Source organism: Falco cherrug, chromosome 3, assembly GCF_023634085.1.
Source record: "Falco cherrug isolate bFalChe1 chromosome 3, bFalChe1.pri, whole genome shotgun sequence".
Lineage (NCBI taxonomy): Eukaryota > Metazoa > Chordata > Aves > Falconiformes > Falconidae > Falco > Falco cherrug.
The window spans coordinates 14,658,153-14,678,584 of record NC_073699.1 but is presented as its reverse complement, the minus strand read 5'-3'; the positions used below and the strand labels follow the sequence as shown (position 1 = coordinate 14,678,584).

Sequence of the window (20,432 nt, the reverse complement as noted above, 5' to 3'; positions counted from 1 at the left end):
CCCGGGCGGGGGGCAGGGACACGGAGCCGGCCCCACGCGTGATACGGGGACACGGGATCGGCCCCTACGCATGATGCGGGACCGGCCCCACGCGTGATACGAGGACAAGGGACCGGCCCCACTCGTGACAGGGGGACACAGGACGGACCCCTACGCGTGACCCGTGACCGGCCCCACGCGTGACAGGGGGACACGGGACCGACCCTTCTGTGTGACACGGGAGTGGCTCCACGCGTGACAGGGGGAAACCAGGAGAAAAGCCCCGTTCGTCAACGGTGGGACGAAGCGGGCGGCGGGGCGAGGGCGGGCAGGGGCTGCCCACGGGCAGGGCCCACCCGCGGGGGTCCCCAGCTCCCCGCTCCCCAGCCTCGCTGCCGCCACACGGGGGCGCTGTGTCGCGACGCCCCGCCCCATCCCGTGTCCCCGCCCCTCCCGGAGACTCCACCCCTTCAGGCCCCGCCCCCGAGGCCCCGCCCCCGCCGGAGGTCCCGCCCGCAGCGGAGCGGAGCCAGCGCTGCCGCACGGCCAGGCCCGGTGAGCGGGGAACCGGGAGGGGCTGGGGGGGGGCCGGTGCACCGGGGGGGTGGGGGTGGGGTGCGGTGTGGGGGGGGCCTACGGAGACCCCACCGCCGCCGTCGTCGCCGTCGCCGTCGCTGAGCGCGTTCCTCCCCCTCCCCCGCACCGCGCTGCCGCATTCCGCAGCGGACCGGGTCGGGTGGAGGGGGGCGGCAACCGGGTGGCGGGAGCGGGGCCCCGAGAGGGACCCCCAGTCCCCTGGGCACGAAGGGGGCCCCCACGGCTGTGTCCCCCCCGCAGCGGCAGCGCTCAGGGGATTAGGATTGCTGCTGCCGTAAATAGGCCGCGCTGGGGCATTACTGGGCGTCAGGGCAAAGCCGCTTACCGGGGCTCCCGGGAAAATCCACCGGCGGGGGGGGGCGGCCGACAGGCACCCCCCCGCCCCCCCTGCCGCATGCACCCCCGTGCGCCCCGTGTGTGGTGCACCCTGTGACGCATGCACCCACCCCCCTGCGCCCCGTGCCGCATGCACGCTGCGCCCCATGCTGCGTGCACCCCTATGCAGGGTGCACCCCCATGCACGCTGCGCCCCGTGCTGCGTGCACCCGCATGCAGGGTGCACCCCATGCTGCGTGCACCCCGGTGCAGCCTGCGCCCCCGTGCTGCGTGTGCCCCCATGCACGCTGCCCCCCGTGCCGAGTGCGCCCCCTGCGCCCCGTGCAAACCCGCACCCGATGGTGCGCGCACCCTGTGCACGGTGCACTCTGCGCTGCATGCACCCTGTGCCCCCCACGCAGGGTGTCCCCCGTGCTGCATGCACCCTGTGCCCGGTGCACCCTGTGCCTCCCGTGCTGCGTGCACCCTGTACCCCCCCGCCCCGTGATGTGCCCCCCCGTGCCGTCTACAGCCTGGGGTGCTTCATCGACCCTCTGCGCCTCCCTGGCGCTGCCCACGGGGGTCCCTGCCCTCCCCCGGGGCTGCCTGTGCCGGGGGTCCAGGCTGGCAGCCCCTCGCTGAGCCAGGGGGCATGTGCGTGCAGCCACGGTGCCGCAGGGCCGAGCCCCCCGCCCCCCTCCCCAAGGCCCGTGGCACTGGGCTGGGGCATCACGCGGGCAGCTGGCTCCGGCTGCGCCACCGGCCAGGCGGGCTGTCACTTGGCCGGGCCTTGGCGCTGGCACCGGCACTGGCTGCAGACGGCCCCGTGCCCGGGGACGCCGGCGCTTCGCTGCGGCACTGGCCCCGACGTGTCCCACCTGCCGCGGCGTGGGACTGCGCAGAGCTGGCCGGGGGCTCTGCCCGCCAGCTGCCGACCCTGCGGGCAGCTGCCTGTCCCCGCCGCCTGCCCGGCCGTATTTATGGCGGCGGCACCGGTGACGGGCCATCACCGCGCAGGGCCGAGCTGCCGCCATTCCCGCAGCCGCCTGGTTTTGTAACCGCGAGCTCCACGCAGAATCGGCATCCACCGGCAGCTGGGCCCGGTGGTCTGGAGCGGGGGCGTCCCCGGTGCCTGCCGCAAACCCCTCGCCGCCGCGGTCCCGCTCGCTGCCTGCCCGCCCGAGGTAGGGCCGTGGGGCACGGCACGGCACCGCTGGTCCCGCTCCTCCCCCGGCGGTCACCTCCGGCGAGGGGAGCCCGTGCCGCCGGTGGTGCCGGCGCTGCTTGGCCCGCGGTGCTCCGGCAGCGGGGCTGGCAGAGCCCTGGCAGCCGGCCGTGCCGGTGGCGGGGGAGGCGGCGGCGGGCAGGCAGCAGGGCTGGTGACGGGCAGCCGGGCAGCGCCGGCGCTCCGGTCGCCACTGGTGGCAGCCACCGCAAGGCACCGGCCCCGCCGCCGTGGCCAAGGCCTCCCCGCAAGGCCCAGGCCGGGGCAGCCGTGGGGGTGTCACCGTGGCAACGGCCCTGCCACCGGGGCGGCCATCTTGTGCTGGGGAGCCAGCGGGACCGGGGCTGAGACCCCCAAACTGTGAGGCTGCACCGGGGCTGGGACCCTCGTGCTGAGGGGCTGCGCTGGGGCTGGGACCCCCAGAACTGCCTGAGTGTGGGAGTGATGGCAGCGGGGCGTGATGAAGGGGGGGGAGAGTGACGGCGGTGGGAGGGTGGTGGTGGCAGGGAGGTGATGGCAACCGGTCGTGACCACCCCTCTCCCTCCTCCCTACAGCAGAGAGGCGGCGGCCAGCCCGGGGGGAAGATGTCCCACGAGAAGAGCTTCCTGGTGACGGGCGAGGGCTTCCCGGGGCAGCAGCCCACGCCCCCCCCAGCCTATGCGCAGCCCCCCTACCCTGCTGCACCCTACCCCCAGCCCCAGTTCGCACCAGCACCCTACAGCCAGCCGGGCTTCCCGCAGGGGCCGGGGCCGTACCCCCCACCGGGGCCGTACCCTGCCGCGGGGCCGTATCCCCCCGGGCCATATCCCCCCCCGGGGCCGTACCCCCAGGGCCCCTACGCCCAGCCGCCGTATGCCCAGCCACAGCCCATGGTCCCTGGGGACCAAGACTGTAAGTAACGGGGCTCAGGCTTGGGGGGGGGTCCGTCCCAGGGTGCAGGCGAGGAGGGGGTTGCCCTGCGCGGTGGGTGCTGGCAGCAGCTCTGGGAGAGGGGATTCCAATGGAGGGAGGGTCCTGTTTTGGCCAGGCAGGGGCTGGTGAGGGGGGGTCTGGCTGGTAGTGCAGCTCGGGGCGCATGAGTGGGGCTGCAGGGACCCCTGGGGAAGGGGTCCTGCCCCACGAGCCCCCACAGAAAAGCCGAGCTCTGGGGAGCACCCCAGGGGGCTTCTGCCCACAGGAGAAGGGTGCTGGCATGGCCCCAGGAGAGGTGACACTGCCTGGAGCTGTCGGCTCGGTGGGGGTGCCGATGCGAGAGCCAGCTCTGGGGGGTGCAGAGCTCCACTCCCCCCATCCCCTGTCCCCTCCTCGACCCCCGTCCCCCTCAGCCCCATCTCTCCTCTTTCCTCACCACTGCCAGCTGGAGCTGGGCCCCACCGTGGGCTGTGGAGACCGGGCACCATGGTCATCCGAGTCGGTGAGCGGCTGCCCTGGCGGGCAGGTCCTAGGATAGGGACTCGGTGTGGTGCAGGCAGCCCCCCTCCCCAGCCCCCCTTCACCCATGCCCCCCACTTCTCTCCACAGCACCCCTGCACAGCACCTACCACGAGGATGGGCCACCCTCCTACTACGACAACCAGGACTTCCCCACCGCGCACTGGGATGATAAGAGCATTCGGCAGGCCTTCATCCGCAAGGTGGGACTCGGCCGGGGTTGCTCGCTGCTGGGGGTGTGGGGGTTCTGGCTGCCCTGCCGTCACGTGTCCCCGTCCCCCAGGTCTTCCTGGTGCTCACCCTGCAGCTGACTGTCACCTTCGCCTTCGTGGCCATCTTCACCTTTGTGAAAGGCGTGAAGGGCTTCGTGCAGCGCAACGTCTGGACATACTACGTGTCCTACGCCGTCTTCTTCATCTCCCTCATCGTCCTCAGCTGCTGCGGGGATTTCCGTCGCAAGCACCCCTGGAACCTGGTGGCCCTGGTAAGTGCCATGCTGGGTTGGTGGCAGACTTGGCCGTGGCTTTGGCAACCCCAGCCCTACACCCTGGGGACACCCAAGGTCCCATGGAGGACATGGCTGGGTGGGTTTGGGTGTGCGGGGGGCGTGACTGCCTGGCCTGATGAGAGCAGAGCCTGCTCTGGACTTGGCAGAGCCAAGAGCTCCGCACCAAGGCCGTTACGTGCTGCGGAGGTGCTGGCTGGACACAGCCATGGGTGGCAAAGGCGGGGGGCACAGCTGAGCCGGTGTGACAGGGTGCCTCTCTGCTCCTCAGTCCATCCTGACCGTCAGCCTGTCCTACATGGTGGGGATGATCGCCAGCTTCTACAACACTGATGCTGTCATCATGGCCGTTGGCATCACCGTTGTTGTCTGCTTCACTGTCGTCATCTTTTCCCTGCAGGTCAGCCCAAGGGTGGGGGCAGGTGGCTGGGCGACACCCCCAGATCCCTGCTGGGTTTGGGGGCACCGAAGCAGGCGTACCAGTCCCCCCTGGCTCCCTGCTGGGTTTGAGGGCTCCAAACCAGGTGTATGACCACCCCCTCCAGCTCCCTGCTAGCTTTGGGGACTCCAAACTGAGCATTTGACCCCACCTGGCTCTCTGCTGGGTTTGGGGACACCGAACTAGGTGTACGACCCCCCTGGCTCTCTGCTGGGTTTGGGGACACTGAACGGGGTGTACGACCCCCCTGGCTCTCTGCTGGGTTTGGGGGTTCTGGGCTGGGTGTATGACCCCCCTCCCTGGCTCCCTGCTCACTCTCTCTTGTCCCACAGACCAAGTACGACTTCACCTCCTGCCGCGGCGTGCTCATCATCTGCCTCGTCGTCCTCATTGTCTTCTCCATCCTCTGCATCTTCATCCGGAACCGCATCATGGACATCATCTACGCTTCCCTGGGGGCCCTGCTCTTCACCTGCGTAAGTGCCAGAGGGGCCCTGTCGTTTCCCACCTCCTGCTGCTACCCCATCCCAGGGAGGGGCTGAGCTGCCTGCTGGATCCCTGGGTGCTGGAGGGGGAGGGATGGGGGTCCGAGGACCCAGTCATGGGGTGTTGTGTGGGGTGTGGGATGCTGCTGGCCTCCCTGCCACCCCCTGCCCAACTCCATGTGCCTCCCCTCTCCTGCAGTTCCTGGCAGTGGACACGCAGATGATCCTGGGGAACAAGCAGCTGGCGCTCAGCCCTGAGGAATACGTCTTCGCTGCCCTCAACCTCTACACAGACATCATCAACATCTTCCTCTACATCCTGGCCATCATCGGCAGGGCCAAGGAGTAGCAGTCCCTCCTTGCCATGCCACCTCACAGCGTGTGTCCTGGTTCGTGCTCCCCCCGCACCGTAGCCGGTTTCGTTTGGTGTTCTCATTGCACCCCTTTGTTGGTATGCCCGTTAGAGTTTCTTTGACCCCGGCCACTTCCCTGGCTCCAGCCAGGAGTGGCTGCAGGGGCTCACTGGGCCGGGGCTGGGGGGGGGCACAGGGGGCTCCTGTGGCAGGAGGGTCCTGGGTTACAGCTCTGTCCCCTCGCTGGGAGGTGAGTGCAAGGCAGATGGCGCTTGCGGGTGCCTGCCTGCCTGCCAGGGTGCTGCAGCCACCCGCTGCCCCTCCTGCCCCCCCCAGCAGTCCCCTGCCTGGACCCTCGCTTCCCCCCTCATGCTGTGAATACGGCCTTTTCCCCCCTCCCCCACTTTGCGTTGAACGCGGACTGGAAGCACTTTCTCCCCCTGCCCACGGTGGAGCTCATCCCCTCCGTCCTGCTCCCCCTGCGCACGTGCTGTCCTCACCCCTCGCCACCCTCCTACCCGTGCAGGCAGGGTCAGCGCTGGTGGCCGCCCTCCTTGGGCTGCAGGCAGGGCTGAGGGCAGGGTCCTGGCCAGACAATGGGGGGGTCCCTGCACTGGGCATTGCTGGAAAGTCCCTCTTGGGACCTGGCACCCTCCCAGGGCCCGAGCCGCTGTCCCTGCCCATCTCTGCCTGGGCAGCGCTGGGACCCCAGCCCCAGCCCCCTCCTCACGTGGCCAAGGCTCTGTTCTTGCCCCGTTCTGTGACTCCAGCTCCTGCTGTTAATAAACCTCCGTCTAGTTCATCTCTGCCAACTCTGGCTCTCCGTTCCCCACCGATGCCAGCAGGGCCTGGCACGGCCAAGCTCGGGGCTGCCAGCTCCCTGCCGCAGGCATCCTCTGCCTCCCTGTCCTGCTCTCTTGGGGTCACAGGGACTCTCTGGTTCAGGGCTGTCCCTGCAGCTGCTGTCCCCTGAATCTCCCTGCCCTCCTGCCTGCTGCACCCCAGTCCTTGGAGGAGCAGGCAGGCCTGCCTGCACCCTGCCTGGGACTGGCCCAGCCCCCCAGCTCCCTGCCTGCAGTCCCTGGCTGCTCCCGGGGGCGGGCAGGTAGGCAGGCAGGCAATCCCTGCCTGCACAGGCAGCAGTGGCCAGGGTGCCTGCGTCACCCATCTCCCTGTGTTCCCGTGGTGTTCCAGCCTCAGCAGCACCCAGCACTCCTCAGGGTCAGTCACCAGCAGCACTCACAGTCACCACGGGCAGGGGTTTATTTGGCAGCTGGGGAGCTTGGGTGTCTCCACTGTGCCACCTGCCCTCCCCTCCATCACAGCTCCTGGCTCTGCTGCCCTGGCAGGGCTGGGCTGCTGCTCCCTCTTGGCTTGTGCCACATCCTGCTGGGCTCTGAGATCGAAGGACCTGCCCACGAACTGCACTGTCTTTGTGGTGCCTGGGCAGGGGCTGGGGTCCTGCTGCAGGGCAGGGGGCTGCTGCCTGCTGTTCTTCTGCCACTGCCGCAGCACGGCAGGCCTGGCTGGCAGCCCGGCACCGAGCTGGTGCAGCTGTGTGCCGACTCTCCATCGCAGCAGTGCGGCATCCCAGTGGGTCCCTGCAGCCAGGAGGGATGAGGCAAGGAGCTCGTGGTGCTGCAAGGGGCTCCTGCGCCAGAGGGCAAAGGTTGTGCCTGGCTACGAATGGCTCCGCACCAGGCCAGCACGCCAACGGCTACCTGCTGGGTGGGCTCTGGGTCCCGGGGGAGCTCCCTGCTGGCCCTGGGAATGGAGCCGGTGGCTCCCTGGCAGCGTTGTGCCTCAGGACTCGGCATGGCACAGGCAGTGCCGGCGCCGGACGACTGGCCGTGCCCGGGGACACTGGCAGCACCATGGGCTGGCCAGACAGCCAGCACATCCCATGGGGAGCACCAGCACTTCTTCAGGTGCTACTGGGTGCAGGGGGCTGGCTCAGGGCCAGCGCCCAGGTGCCAGGTGGGTGGTATGGTGTCACCTCGATGCCCTGGTCCATCCCGGTGGCTGGCGGCATGGCACCGCTCCTGGGAGCGCTCCTTGGAGGGCTGGAAGCAGCAGTTGTGTCAGCGCAGCCTCTCCAGGGAGGAGGAGGAGGAGGAGGAGGAGGAGGAGATATGGCGCCGCTCATTGGTTACGACACTGCTCGGAGCCTTCGGCTGGCCCTGGCTCACTGCTGGTGGCTGCTGGCTCAGGAGCTCCTCCAGCAGCTGGGAGGCCAGGCTGCTGGCTATGAAGGGGCACCGGTCGATGGCCACCCCAGTGCTGAGCGAGCAGGACACCACCGCCGTGCTGAGGGTCTCCTCCACTGGCCCCTCGGTGCTGGGGCAGGATGGTGCTGGTGGTGCTGGCAGATGAGATGGCTGTGAAGATGGAGCTGGTCAGGATTTCCACGGAGTGTGCTGGCACACCGGACATGCTGGCTGCGGTGGGGTGACCCTGGCTGGGCATCGGGTGACCCTGACTGGGCACCAGGCACCCACCGAAGCTGCCCCATCACTCCCCTCCTCAGCTGGACGGGAGAAGGCTCGTGGGTTGAGATGAGGACAGGGAGATCGCTCAGCAACTACCGTCATGGGCAAAACTTGACTTGGGGAAATTAATTTTTTACAGATCAAATCAAAGCAGGGTCGTGAGAAATAAAAATTATATCCTAAAACACATTCCTCCCACCCCTCCCTTCTTCCCAGGCTTAACCTCACTCCCCAGTTTCCCACCTCCTCCCCCCTCCCATGGGACACAGTCCTCCACTAGCTTCTCCAACCTGAGTCCTTCCCACGGGCTGCGCATCTCCACGACCTGCTCTGGCATGGGTCCCTTCCATGGGCTGCAGGGGGGGGATCTGCTCCCCCGTGGGCTCCATGGGCTGGGGGCACAGCCTGCCTCGGCGTGGGCTCCCCACGGGCTGCTGGGGAATCTCTGCTCCGGAACCTGGAGCCCGACCTGGGGTCTGCAGGGCTGCTGCTCTCACGTGTTCTCACTCCGCTCTCTGGCCACTGCTGTGCAGGTTTTTCGCCCCTTCTTAGTTCTGTTACCCCAGAGATACGTTATCGCTGTCGCTGATAACGGGCTCGTCGCGCTGGGTCCGTCTGTGAGCCGGCTGGTGTTGGCCCATCAGGCACGGGGGAAGCTTCCAGCAGCCTCCTGCAGCAGCCACCCCTGTAGCCCCCCACTGCCAAAACCTTTCAGCACAAACCCACTGCGCCGGGCCAGCTGGAGTGGCAGGGGTATGGCAAGGGGCTGCAGCACAGCCCTTGAAGGGGTCCCAGCAGCAGGAGGGGCTGTAATGGCCCCCCATGTGCAAGCCCCTGGCACCCACAGCAGCAGGCTGGTGCTGGGGGGGGGGGGGGGGCGGTGTCCTGCGACCAAGGCAGAATGGGGATGGAGACAGGGTCCCCACCATGTGTCCCCCACAGTGGTGGCACACAGGGATTGTTGTCTCATAGGTGGGTTTGTTAGCTGGTGTGTGGTGCCGATTCAGACACTGAATTGAGAAATTTCTATTCATTTATTTATTCTAGTTTGCACAAAGTAGGGAGCAAGGTGGTTACCCCCAAATGCTTAGCTCCCTGATTGTCAAAACTTTACACTATTCATATTTTTCAACCAGCTAATACATCAGTTTTATTGATTACAAGTTACGTATTTCATTATTTAGTACTTGGTTTCCTATTTTAAGCAATTCTCTTGTTTCTTATGTTAATTAATCCGCTTGTTCAGTCTCTATTTCTCTTTGGATCGGGGAGTTTCTTGAGTCAGCAGTTAATGAGTTGGTGGCCAATGAGTCAGCGGTCACTGAGTACCGGTGGCCAATGAGTTGGTGCTCAATGAGTTGGCAGTCAATGAGCTGGTGGTCAATGAGGGTCATGATCTTCCCCTGCCACAATTACCTTTCCCCTAGTTTTTGCTAAAGATCAGCTACCAGCAATGTATGCAATTTTATTAAGTGTTTGATATCAATGAGGTTCAGAAAGGACCCTCTTGTTTTCTAACTCGTCAGAGAGGAGTCTTGGTGCAGCTGGATCTCATCCTAGTCTCAGATTTGGTCAACTGTTTAGGTCTCAAGGATACAGCCATTCATCAGAATCAACGTTTGCCTGCCAGAGCCCCTTCAAGGGCTTTCCCTGAAACAGTTTAGTGGATTTGAAGAAAAATAGATGATTTATTAAGGTGACAGATATAACAGGTTCAGAACTGCCATTGATAAATGCACTTACTGCAACAATTGAGCTCGAGTTATGAGTTCAGCGCTTATGTTAGTAATGTTGTCCCAGCTAACATCTGAGGTAGTCAGAGGCATGAGTCTCGCCCAAGCGGCATCCCTGCTCGGGGAGGAGAGAGGTCCAGGACTGTCAACAGGTGCCCAGAGTAGTTGTCCTCTAAATGCCAGGTTTATAGTAACAGCAAGGTGGGACTAAGTCAATTATGGTGTACCGATGAAGGGAAAGAGCGTACCCCCAGCAACTCTGCTGATGATAGAGAACTGGGAGGAGGGGCTGGTACACTAGAAGGCTGCGCTGCCATTCAGAGAGACCCAGACAGGCTGAAGAGTTGGGCAGAAAGGAAACTCATGGCAAAGGACCTCATGAAGTTCAACAAAGGCAAGTGTAGGGTCCTGCACCTAGGGAGGAATGACCACAGTGACCAGTACAGGCTGGGGTTTGACCTGTTGGAAGACAGCTCTGCAGAGAAGGATGTGGTGGACAGCAAGGTGACCATGACCATGAATGTGTCCTCATGGCCCAGAAGACCAATGGGACCCTGGGGTGCATTAGGTGGAGTGTGGTCAGCAGGTCGAGGGAGATGATCCTCCCTCTCTACTCTGCCCTGGTGAGGCTGCATCTGGGGTTCTGTGTCCAGTGCTGGGCTTCCCAGTTCAAGGGAGACAGGGAACTGCTGGAGAGGGTCTAGGGCTATGAAGATGATGAGGGGCTGGAGCATCTCCCTTGGAAGGACAGGCTGAGGGAGCTGGGGCTGTTCAGCCTGGAGCGGAGAAGGCTGAGAGGGGACTTACCAACGCATACAAATACCTTAATGGTGAGCATCAGGAGGATGGGACCAGGCTCTTCTCAGTGGTGCCCAGCGACAGGACAAGGGGCAACGGGCACAAACCACAGCACAGGAGGTTCCATCTGAACATAAGGAAAAACTTCTTTCCCTTGAGAGTGACAGAGCACGGGGACAGGCTGGCCAGAGAGGCTGGGGGTCTCCTCTGGGGACATTGAAACCCCACCTGGACACGACCCCGTGCAGCCTGCTGGAGGAGAGCCTGCTCTAGCAGGGGGTTGGGCTGGTTGGTCTCCAGAGGCCCCTTCCAGCCCCCACCGGTCTGTGGTTCTGATTGTTACATAAACAGAGACCAGGATGGAGGCGGGGACATACTGCCACAGCCCGGGCAGGGGCGGGGGGGGGCTGTCCCTTTGTGACATCCTCTGGAAATGTCCCTCCCTGGCACCTGCTGTTGGAGACACCATGGCCGCTCTTGGTGTCCCACAGCAAGCCAGGGCCTTCCCGTGCCTCTGGCCCCAGCGCTGCCATTTGGCACAGGGCCCGTGTCAGGGTGAACGGCCTGGCCTGGTACCAGGGGCTGCCATGGAGCCGGTGCCCTGCAGCTACCACCCACGTGCGGGGCTCTTGGTCTTTGCCTGCTATGACCGGCTGTGGCGAGAGATCGAGGCGCTGCTGGCAGAGAACGAGGAGTTGATGCAGGTGGTGGGGCAGCTCAGGCAGCAGCGGCACCTCCTGCACGGCCAGCCCAGCTCAGCACCCCCCCTCACCTCCGTGCCCTGCTCTGCTGGGGGATGCTTCAACTTCCTTAGCCCAGGTGGGGGGCATGGGTGGCTCTGCAGTGGTCCTGGGCCAGTGGGTGCTGCAGTTACAAATACCCTCCCTCTACATGCAGCCAATGCTTTGGAGCGGGATCTGGCACCCCTGCAGCAGAGCCCCATCTCCCAGACCCCGCCTTGGCAGCACCTCTGGAACCAGCAGACCCAGGATGGCATGCTGAGCAGCACCGACATCAGCAGCGGGGCGCTTTCACTCACCACCAGGAGCAGAAGTATTAGGGGGGAAACTGGCGGGGGGGGGAGGCTGACCCCAAAGCTCATGAGAGAAGGGGTAGTGGGCTGAGTCCCATCCCATCCCCATCACATCACAACCCCCATCCCATCCCATCCCATCCCATCCCCATCCCATCTCATCCTGTCCCCAACCCATCCCATCCCATCCCACCTCATCCCCATCCCATCCCCTTCCCCATCCCCATCCCCATCCCCATCCCCATCCCCATCCCATCCCCTTCCCCATCCCCATCCCCATCCCCATCCCCATTCCCATCCACATCCCCATCCACATCCACATCCCCTTCCACATCCCCATCCCCATCCCCATCCCCAACCCATCCCATCCCATCCCACCTCATCCCCATCCCATCCCCTTCCCCATCCCCATCCCCATCCCATCCCCTTCCACATCCCCATCCCCATCCCCATCCCATCCCATCCCATCCCTTTACCTATACTGCGGCCTTGTGTTTCCCCATGCATGTTTGTGGGGCCGGCACAGGCAGGAACTGTGGATTGCAGTGTGCGGGGTGGGGGTGTGGTACAGGGACCCCCAGTGCTGTCAGGACTGAGACTGCCATCCTTGTCCTGGTAGCCCTGCCAGTGACCATGCACGACAGCCCCGGCCGCAGCAGCCCCCGCCTCTCCTGCCCCCTCAACTGCTTCGGCTCCACTGGTCACCCCCCCGGCCTCCAGCTGCCCTGCGACCCACCACAGGACCCCCTGGCGCCAGCCCTGAGCAGCTCCAAGCTGCGGCTGTCAGACCTGCAGGGGCCGGAGGCTGGGGTCCCCCCAGCCCCGGTCCCACCACCACCAGCCCCAGTGGAGCAGCAGCCGCTGGACCTGCAGCTGCCGGACACCTGGTGCAAGGAGCCCTCCTGGAAGGTGGCCCATGATGCCAACTGGCTCGCTCCCAGCCAGGAGCTGCCACAAAGCTCCAGATTGCAAGGTGAGGGCTGGGGCATGGCACTGGCAGGGTGTGCGGTGCTGCACCCCTGCAACTCCCCACTCCCACAGCTCCGTGGCTGGGGGACGCGGTGAGGTCCTGGGCAAGCGGCTACGGTCACCCTGTGCCAGGGGACACATGGGAAAGCCAGGGAGCAACAGCCCCTGGGGATGCCGTGGCACCATCTGTGCAGGCAAAGGTGGCATGGCAGCTTTTCTGCCCTGCAAAGCCGGCATATGGCATCTCTGCGTGGGCAAAGCTGGCATATGGGTTTTCCATCCAGCCAAACCAGTCTGCTGGCATCCCTGCCTGGCAAAACCCAGCATACTGGCCTTTGGACCCACACACACACACACTGGTACCCTGGCACTGGGTGGCAGCAACAAAGCCTGGCCTGGTTCTGGGGTGGCAGGGGGCATGGGGACAAGTTGGGGAATGGTCACCGGGGCGGCAGTGCCGGGTTCGTGCCAGGCCAGGGGTAAGTGCCTGATGCTGGCAGCTCCCGCAGCCAGCCAGCAGCCAGCATGGGGGCAGCTGGTGGGAGAGATCGCCTTCCAGCTGGACCGCCGCATCCTTGCCAGGGTCTTCCCCGACTGTGCCCGGCTCTACGGCTTCACCGTCACCAACATCCCTGAGAAGATCATAGCGGTAGGCTCATGCAGCTCTGCCAGGGAGCCAGGCACGGTGCCCATGGCTGCAGCCCAAAGCACCCTGGCTTCCCTGCCACTTGGGCACCCATGGGTGTTGGGGACCCACCTGCCCTGTCTCCCCTTGCAGACCGCCCTCGGAGCCATGCCAGGGAGCTTCGACGAGCAGTACTGTGCCGCCGCTGCCCAGCGCTACATCAGCCTGCTGGGGCGTCTGCGGGCACTGGGCTACAGCCCCACAGTGCACCCAGCCTTTGCGGAGTCCCTTGTCAACACCTATGGCATCTTGCTGGAGCTGCCAGGGCCCGATGCCCATGCCTGCCACAGCCCAGACTTCCTGCGGCGCGTGGTAACTGAAACGGTGCCACCGGCGGAACAGGCAGATGCGATGGTGCTGCATGAGTGCCTGCAGGAGCTGGCACGGGAGGACGGGCAGCCCCTCTTCCTCCGGTGAGCGGCTGGGCTGGCCCCCACACCGGCACCAAACCCACCCCGGCTGTGCCGCTGCCAGCCAGAGCCCCACACCGTGCAATAAACCTGTTCCAGTGCCCTCACCGTTGTGAGCTGTGACAAACACCACTGTCATCACAGCTGCTTCTGCTCAAGGACACTCCTGTGACATGGGTCCCACAGCTCTGGCACTCCGGCAGCAGCTGTGATAATGAGGGGTTGCGGGGAGGTTAGCACCAGAGAGAGCCCAGCACCACGTCCCAGGCTGCACAGGGTGCAAGTGTGCAGGCAGCGGAACTGGGGTGCAGGCAGTATTGCAGGCAGCATTGCAGGCAGCAGTGCCAGGGCAGAGGTCACACTGCGGTAGAGACCGCATTCTTTTTCCTTTCGGATGCGGGCAGGGGAAGCCGATTGGATGGGGAAGCGAAAGCCAGGGATTGGCACCAGGGCACCCATGGTGCTGTGGTGGGGGAACCCCAAGTATGGGAAACTTCATCCCCTTCTGCCCCTGCCCAGGATGCACCGCCAGCATCCCCCGGGCCCCATGGCACAGCCAGGTCAGGGCCTCAGCAGGGGTCTCACCATGGTGGGCTGGGACCCTCGTGCCGAGCTGTGCCAGGCTGTGCCAGGCTGTGCCAGGGTGCCAGCAGAGGGGCCAGGTCTGGGGGATTTGGGCATCAGGGAGCCTGCGGCGGTGGCACGGCAGAGGGGCCAGGGCTGGGGGGCCGGGTGTGTGTGTGGGGACCCTTCCTGCCTGTGGCCACTTCCTCCCACAGCCAAAAGGGGAAACGGCCGCTCGGGGCCAACCGGCCCCAGAGGGAACCCCCTGCCGTGCCGTGCCAGGCTGTGTCCTGCCAGCAGCACCGGTGGCCCTCGGGTGGGGGCACGCGGCAGCTCCCAGGTAGGTGAGGGGGGTGGTGTGGACCCCTGTGCCGGGGGTCTGTGCCAGGCGAAGTGGGGTCAGGCAGGCAGTCCCACGGGCGCAGGTGGGTCGGAGCTCAGCCATCATGCTGGATTGGAAAACATGGGTGCTCTGGGACTGGTGCCAGCGGAAGGAATTGGGGGAGCATCCTGTCACACCCCCCTGGGGCTGGCACAGCCGGAAGATGATGGTGGCAGCTGGGGGGTGACACGGATGAAGGCTGCGCAGACAGAGGGGTTAGTGCTGCTGCTTGGCGGGTGCTGTGGGGTTTGGGGAGTTCCAGTCATCCCCATCCCCGCCACAGTCTGCCCCCCACCCACGGTACCGTGGCAGGCTCAGGTATGATGGCTCATCCTCGAGGCACTGGCTCAGGCGGCTGTGATGCCTCCTCACTTGACGTTCCCCACCTCATCCTCACTGGTCATAGCCGCCTCCAGTCCATTTCGGCAGCCCTAGCATGCCTGCAGGCCAGGACGCGGCAGAGAAGGGGTTACAGCCCTGGGAAAACCAGTCGTGGGTGTTCACCGGACGGGCAAGGTGCAGTGCCAGCAGCTCAGCGGCCGCCGGCTCCCCAGCCCACCGCCGCGGCCGGACCCCTGCCCGCAAGCTCCCCAGCACATGGTGCGCTGGGGGGCGGCTGGCGGCACCGCTTGGCACGGCGGTGGCAGCAGGGGGCTGCCGGTGTATTGGTGACAGAGGGCGGCATTTGCCACGCACCCAGGGCAGGAATGCGGCCAGCCGGCCGGCCCAGGGCTGGATGGCAACCAGGCACGGCCGGGGCCGCGGCTAATTAGACCACGGTCCGGCCCGGCGGTGAGCGGATGTTTGTGACCTGTTGAGCTCTCGGCACCAGCGGCGGTGTGTGAGCCCCCGGCGTGCCGGGCAAGCGGTGGCTCTGAGCAGACGGTGGCCACAAGCTGACGGCAGCAGCGGTGCAGGCCCCTCTGGGCAGGCGGAGGCGTTGGTGCCGTCGGCGATGGCCCCCAGCACCGCAGGGCAGGGAGGTGAGTGGGGGGCACGCAGGGATGCAGGACATAGTGTGACCCCGAGGAGTGGCACGACTGGCGGTGGCGGGGCAGCACAGGCAGGGAACTGGCACGGGCAGGGAGCCGGCGTGGGCAGGGAGCCAGCACAGGCGACTCGGGGACTGCCTGGCCCTCGGGTTAGGGAGCAGCACTGGCAGCACCGGGGCAGGTGCCACTCGCCCCCCGGCCACCAAAAGCCTCCAGCAAAGGCAGGGCTGGGACAGAGCTGCCGGGCAGTGTGGCACAGGCGGCACCCAGCAGCGCGGAGGGCTCGGCTGCCGCACCCTGTGGAGCCGGTTGCTGGGCAAACACGGCCCTGGGTGCAGCATGTGCCGGGGTGAAGCTGCCAGTGCCGCAGGGCAATGCCCATTGCTGCTGCCTGCACTGCAGGGCAATGCCTGTTGCTGCTGCCAGCACCACGGTGCAATGCCTGTTGCTATTGCCAGTGCCACGGGGACAATGCTGCTGCCTGCTGCCAGCGCCGTGGGCACCATGCCCGCATCAGACCTGTGAGAACAATGCCCGCTCTGCCTGCACGGCGGGGCAGTGCCCACTGCCCCTGCTACCAGGGCAGAGCCCTCCGGCACTGCCAGTGCCACGGGGTCGATGTGCGGCAGCTGCAAGCACTGACCCCTCTGGGTGAGGGCCAGGAGTTTTGGGGGATCCCAGCACCCCATACCCGGTGCTGCCACGCAGGTGGGGCCGCTCCCAGCCGGGCTGCACACACTCACGCTCCCGTGATGGCAAATTACCTTCCCGTGGGAGTCAGGGATGCCCACATGGCCGGGAAGTGACAGCACCTGGGCTGAGTCATCCCCTCTGCACGTGCCACCTGGGCTGTCCATGGCACTGTGGGGCAGAGCACCCTGCTGGGCTCCTGCCACAGAGCCATGTCCCCCAGCGGAGCGGTTCCTCAGGGGTTCTGCCCCAGGGACCCCCATGGCAGGAGAGGACATGGAGCCGAAGCCCCACCGGTGCCTCAGGGTTGGGGGGATGAAGCCGGAGTAGCCACAGCCAAGAGCTCTGGTCTGGTGGGCAAGTGTGGGGCAGCCTGGTGGGCAGGGGGAGCTCAGACCCCCAAGCCAAGGGCAGCCAGAGGCTCTGCTGTGGCCAGTGACTGCAGCATCCCCACTGTCCCCAGTGACCCCTGCATCCCCACTGTCCCCAGCATCCCCACTGTCCCCAGTGTCCCCAGCATCCCCACTGTCCCCAGTGACCCCTGCATCCCCACTGTCCCCAGCATCCCCACTGTCCCCAGTGTCCCCAGCATCCCCACTGTCCCCAGCGTCCCCAGTGCTGGGAGCGGATGTGGGAGGGCAGGACAGCTGGGTGTGAGGCTGCAGTCAGGCAGGACTCAGGCAGGAGTCACCAGCCGCGGGTGAAGGGGCAGGAGGAGGCGGATGGGCAGCATGAGGTGTTGGGCCGAGGAGCCGGTTCCTGGCCTGTAGCACGGCCGCGAGGCATGGAGGTGCCGGGAACCCGTCAGGCCAGGCTGGCCAGTCCCGGCCTCGCCAGGGCTCACCTTGCCGCGGCTCAGTCGTGTGCCATGCCGGCAGCCAGCGGGGCTCCCGGGGACAGGGGGAACAGCAGTCCCTGACCCCCCCCAGCCCAGCAGGCAGGTGAGTGGGCGGCGGTGGGGTGGTGCTGCGGGGGCATGGTGTGGGACAGGAGCTGGCGCAGAGGGCAAGGGTGGCTGGTGCTGGTGACACAGGGCAGGACCAAAGGGCCCCGTGGCACGCAGAGAGATGCCATCGGGTGCTGAGCAAAGCCCCGGCTCCAGCATGCCCTCCTGGTTCTACCTGCCTGAGGTGGCTTTGGGGAGCCCGGGGACCCCATTGGGACCCTTCAGGGACACGGCAGGGGCCAGCAGCCCTGCTTCAGCTGTGCCAGCCCCCGCCACACGCTGCAGGTGCTTTCTCTCCACCCCCAGCAGAGCCCAGGGATGTGTGGGATGATGCCCAGGGATGCGTGGGATGATGCCCAGGGATGCGTGGGATAATTCCCAGGGATGTGTGGGACGGCCCTGGCCATGGGAAGTTCCCACGGTGGTGACTCAGCTGTGGCAGCCAGCATGAGGGTGGGGGGTTCCCACTCTAGGCTGCACTGTCCCCACCACCCCTGATCTGGGGTCTCTCCCGTAGGTCGTGCCGGCTGCACCAGAGCCCCCACGCAGGAGCGAGGGGACGTCGTGCTCCCCCTCAACCCCCTGCCCAGCCACCCAGTGCCCACCAACACCCCCCACATGCTGCTGCGGGAGTCCCCCTTCCCCAGCCGGGTGCTGGTGGCCCTGGACCGCCTGGCCCGGTGGCTGCTCACCCCCAGCTCCTGGGCTGTCTTCAGCCTCCTTGACCTGCGGCAGACAACGGAGGAGCGGAGGCAGGCTCGGCTCCAGCGGTGTGGACGGTGCCACAGCTGCACCAGGCAGGGGCTGGCCGGATCGGTGTATGTCATGCTGTTGCTGCTCTCGCTGCCCCTGGCTGCCCTGGGGCTGCTGCTGTGGCTGCCTGTGCAGGCAGTGCGGCGGCCTTTTGCCTACCAGTACACAGCAGGCACAGCATCGGTGCAGCCGTGGGACCTTCGACAGCGCCGGACCTTCACCTTCCTCAGTGCCAATGTCTGCCTTATGCCCAGCGGCTTGGCCAAGTTCAGCAACCTGGGGCAGACGCCACAGCGTGCCGTCTACATCGCCCGCCACCTCACCCAGGTGCCACCGGACCCTCCCAGCGCCCGGGCTGGCCTAGTTAAGCCACGGCAAGGCGAGGTCAACAGTTACGGCGGGACCCTCTCCACCCCCTGGCAGCCCCCTGGCAGCGCGGCAGTGGTGGCGGTGGCGGCAGAGCCCATGCCGGCGGTTTTGTCCGAGCATTTCCCAGCAGATGCTGACTTCATCTGCCTGCAGGAGGTTTTCGATGGCAGGGCCACCACGTGCCTGCGCCAGCAACTGGGCAGCATCTTCCCACACATAGTCTCTGAGGTGGGTGCCCTCGGGCTCTGGGGCCGTCGGCTGAAGCTGCTCAACAGCGGGCTCTTCCTGGCCAGCCGCTACCCGCTGCTGGCCGTGCGGTACCACGGCTTCCCCAATGGTGCCCGCGAGGATGCCCTGGCCGCCAAGGGGCTGCTGGTGGTCCAGGTGAGTGGGTAACCCCCCTCCCTCCTCTGCTGCAGCGGGCAGGGTGCTGCGATTTCCCTGCTGAGGGTGCTGCCTTCCCCACTCGCCCCCCCAGGTGCTGCTGGGCTCGGTGCAGGGGCAGAGGGTCGTGGGTTACATCGGCTGCACCCACCTGCAGGCACCCGCAGGTGAGGGCCACGCTCCTGCTCACCCAACTGGGGTGACCTGGCGGTGCCGGGGTGATCGATGACACCGTGTGTGTGTGTCCCCATCCCACAGCCGATGCCGCCATCCGGGATGAGCAGCTGACGCTGGGGCTGCACTGGCTGCAGCTCTTCCGTGAGGAGCAGGAGCAGCGCGGGGACGTGGTGGCCTTCGACATCTTCTGCGGGGACCTCAACTTCGACAACTGTTCCCGAGGTTGGGGGGGTGATGGGGGGCAGGGGGGTGGGGGGACAGAGGGTGCTGGTGGTTGGTGGGGGCTGATGGCAGAGACGTGTCCCCCTCCCTGCAGGTGACGAGCTCAACCAGCAGCACCAGCTCTTCAAGGTTTACCAGGACCCCTGCCGCCGGGGGCCCGGGCAGGACGCACCCTGGGGCATAGGTGGGACCTGCCTCCCCCAGCCCCCTCATCCCTGTCCCCAGTGCCTATGGAGGGGGACGCAGCAGGGGTCCCACTCACAGCCCGTTGCCATCCACAGGCACCCTGCTCAACTACCTGAAGATCTACGATGAGCCCGTGTCCACTCCGGAGAAGCTGAAGAGGTGACAGGGGTGGGACAGGGCTGGTGTCCTGCAGGGACAGCCACCCATGGCCTTGAGGTGGGGAGCGGGATGTGCCAGCCAAGCCACCCAGCCGGGAGGGGCAGCGCTGGTGGTGGGGGTCCCTCCATCCCCGATGTCACCACGTCCCCTGTGCCACCAGGATCCCATGCCACCATGTTTATGAGCGACCACATCCCTGTGCCAGTGTTCCCATGCCACTCCTCTGTGCCACTGTGGCCACATGCCACCACAACCCTTTGCCACTATGTCCCTGTGTCACCACACCTCCGTTCCACTACATTCCCATGTCACCATGTCTCCATGCTACTGTGTCCTTGCACCACCGTGTCCCTGTGCCACCACAACCCTATGGCACCACATCCCTGTCCCACCATGTCCCCACCCCACCGTATCCCCATGCCACCACATCCTTATGCCACCGCATCCCCATACCAACCATGTCCTGTGCCACTGTGTCCCCACACCACCATGTCCCTGTGCTACCATGTCCCTGCTCCACAGGACCCTCTCGCAGCCGTCAGGGCGGCACCAGTACCTGGCGGGCCCGATCCTCTCCAGCGGGGAGCCCGACCCGGCGGCCCCTGGCCCCTGGCAGGGCCGGCGCTTGGATTACATCCTCTACCGCCCGCACCACAGGGACCTGCCGCTGCAGACGGTGAGCGTGGGCACCACAGGGTGGGGGGTGCCCAACCTCCCCCCTGTGTCCCCGGCCCTGACGGCCCCTCTCCCCAGCAGGAGGTGGCAGGGTTCTCCGTCATCACCCAACTGGCCACCCGCTCCGACCACCTGCCCGTGGTCCTGCGGCTCAACGTGGCCCCTGCGACCCCCTGAGCCATGGCAACAGTCTGGCAACAATCCGGCGACGCTCTGGTGCCCGCGCAGTTTTAGCTTCTGGTGCAAAATAAAGGCCTCAAGTGCAGTGGGTGCTGTGCTGGCATCGGCCCCGTGGCGCTGGGGGATCAGGGCAGAGGGAGCCATGGGGCAGCTGGACCCCCCAACCGGGGCACGGCGTCTGGAGGAACCAGCCCAGGCACATGGGGCTGAGCTCTCGGGGCTCGATGAGGCTGGGGGGCAGCAGGATGGGTTGGGGGGCACCAGGGGAGCCCCAGGAGCACACCTACCCCCCCAACACACACAGCC

General features: G+C 66.1%; 3 protein-coding genes across 6 annotated transcripts; all 3 read left to right on the top strand.

Annotated features, from left to right (window-relative positions):
• The first annotated feature begins 24 nt into the window (after positions 1-24).
• Positions 25-6,132, top strand: GRINA (glutamate ionotropic receptor NMDA type subunit associated protein 1). Of its 2 annotated transcripts, XM_055703916.1 has the most exons (8): positions 25-534; positions 2,672-3,008; positions 3,475-3,531; positions 3,639-3,751; positions 3,832-4,032; positions 4,325-4,453; positions 4,825-4,968; positions 5,177-6,132. In XM_055703916.1, the coding sequence occupies exons 2-8, from the start codon at positions 2,702-2,704 to the stop codon at positions 5,324-5,326; spliced, it is 1,101 nt and encodes a 366-aa protein (XP_055559891.1). In that variant the 5' UTR covers positions 25-534; positions 2,672-2,701; the 3' UTR covers positions 5,327-6,132. The 2 variants fall into 2 exon arrangements, with proteins under 2 accessions (XP_055559891.1, XP_055559892.1); XM_055703917.1 differs by lacking the exon at positions 3,475-3,531 and having other exon boundaries at positions 27-534.
• Positions 6,133-10,842: 4,710 nt separating this feature from the next.
• Positions 10,843-13,540, top strand: SPATC1 (spermatogenesis and centriole associated 1). Its single transcript, XM_055703856.1, has 5 exons — positions 10,843-11,169; positions 11,248-11,403; positions 12,003-12,356; positions 12,853-13,001; positions 13,131-13,540. Exons 1-5 carry the CDS (start codon positions 10,938-10,940, stop codon positions 13,452-13,454), a joined length of 1,215 nt encoding a protein of 404 aa, XP_055559831.1. The 5' UTR covers positions 10,843-10,937; the 3' UTR covers positions 13,455-13,540.
• A 1,000-nt stretch (positions 13,541-14,540) lies between these two features.
• Positions 14,541-20,211, top strand: LOC129735532 (sphingomyelin phosphodiesterase 5-like). Of its 3 annotated transcripts, none has more exons than XM_055703912.1 (8): positions 14,541-15,376; positions 17,539-18,527; positions 18,622-18,694; positions 18,786-18,926; positions 19,021-19,110; positions 19,208-19,271; positions 19,794-19,947; positions 20,028-20,211. In XM_055703912.1, the coding sequence occupies exons 1-8, from the start codon at positions 15,349-15,351 to the stop codon at positions 20,121-20,123; spliced, it is 1,635 nt and encodes a 544-aa protein (XP_055559887.1). In that variant the 5' UTR covers positions 14,541-15,348; the 3' UTR covers positions 20,124-20,211. The 3 variants fall into 3 exon arrangements, with proteins under 3 accessions (XP_055559887.1, XP_055559890.1, XP_055559889.1); XM_055703915.1 differs by having other exon boundaries at positions 14,543-14,711; XM_055703914.1 differs by having other exon boundaries at positions 14,545-14,608.
• The last annotated feature ends 221 nt before the right edge of the window (positions 20,212-20,432 follow it).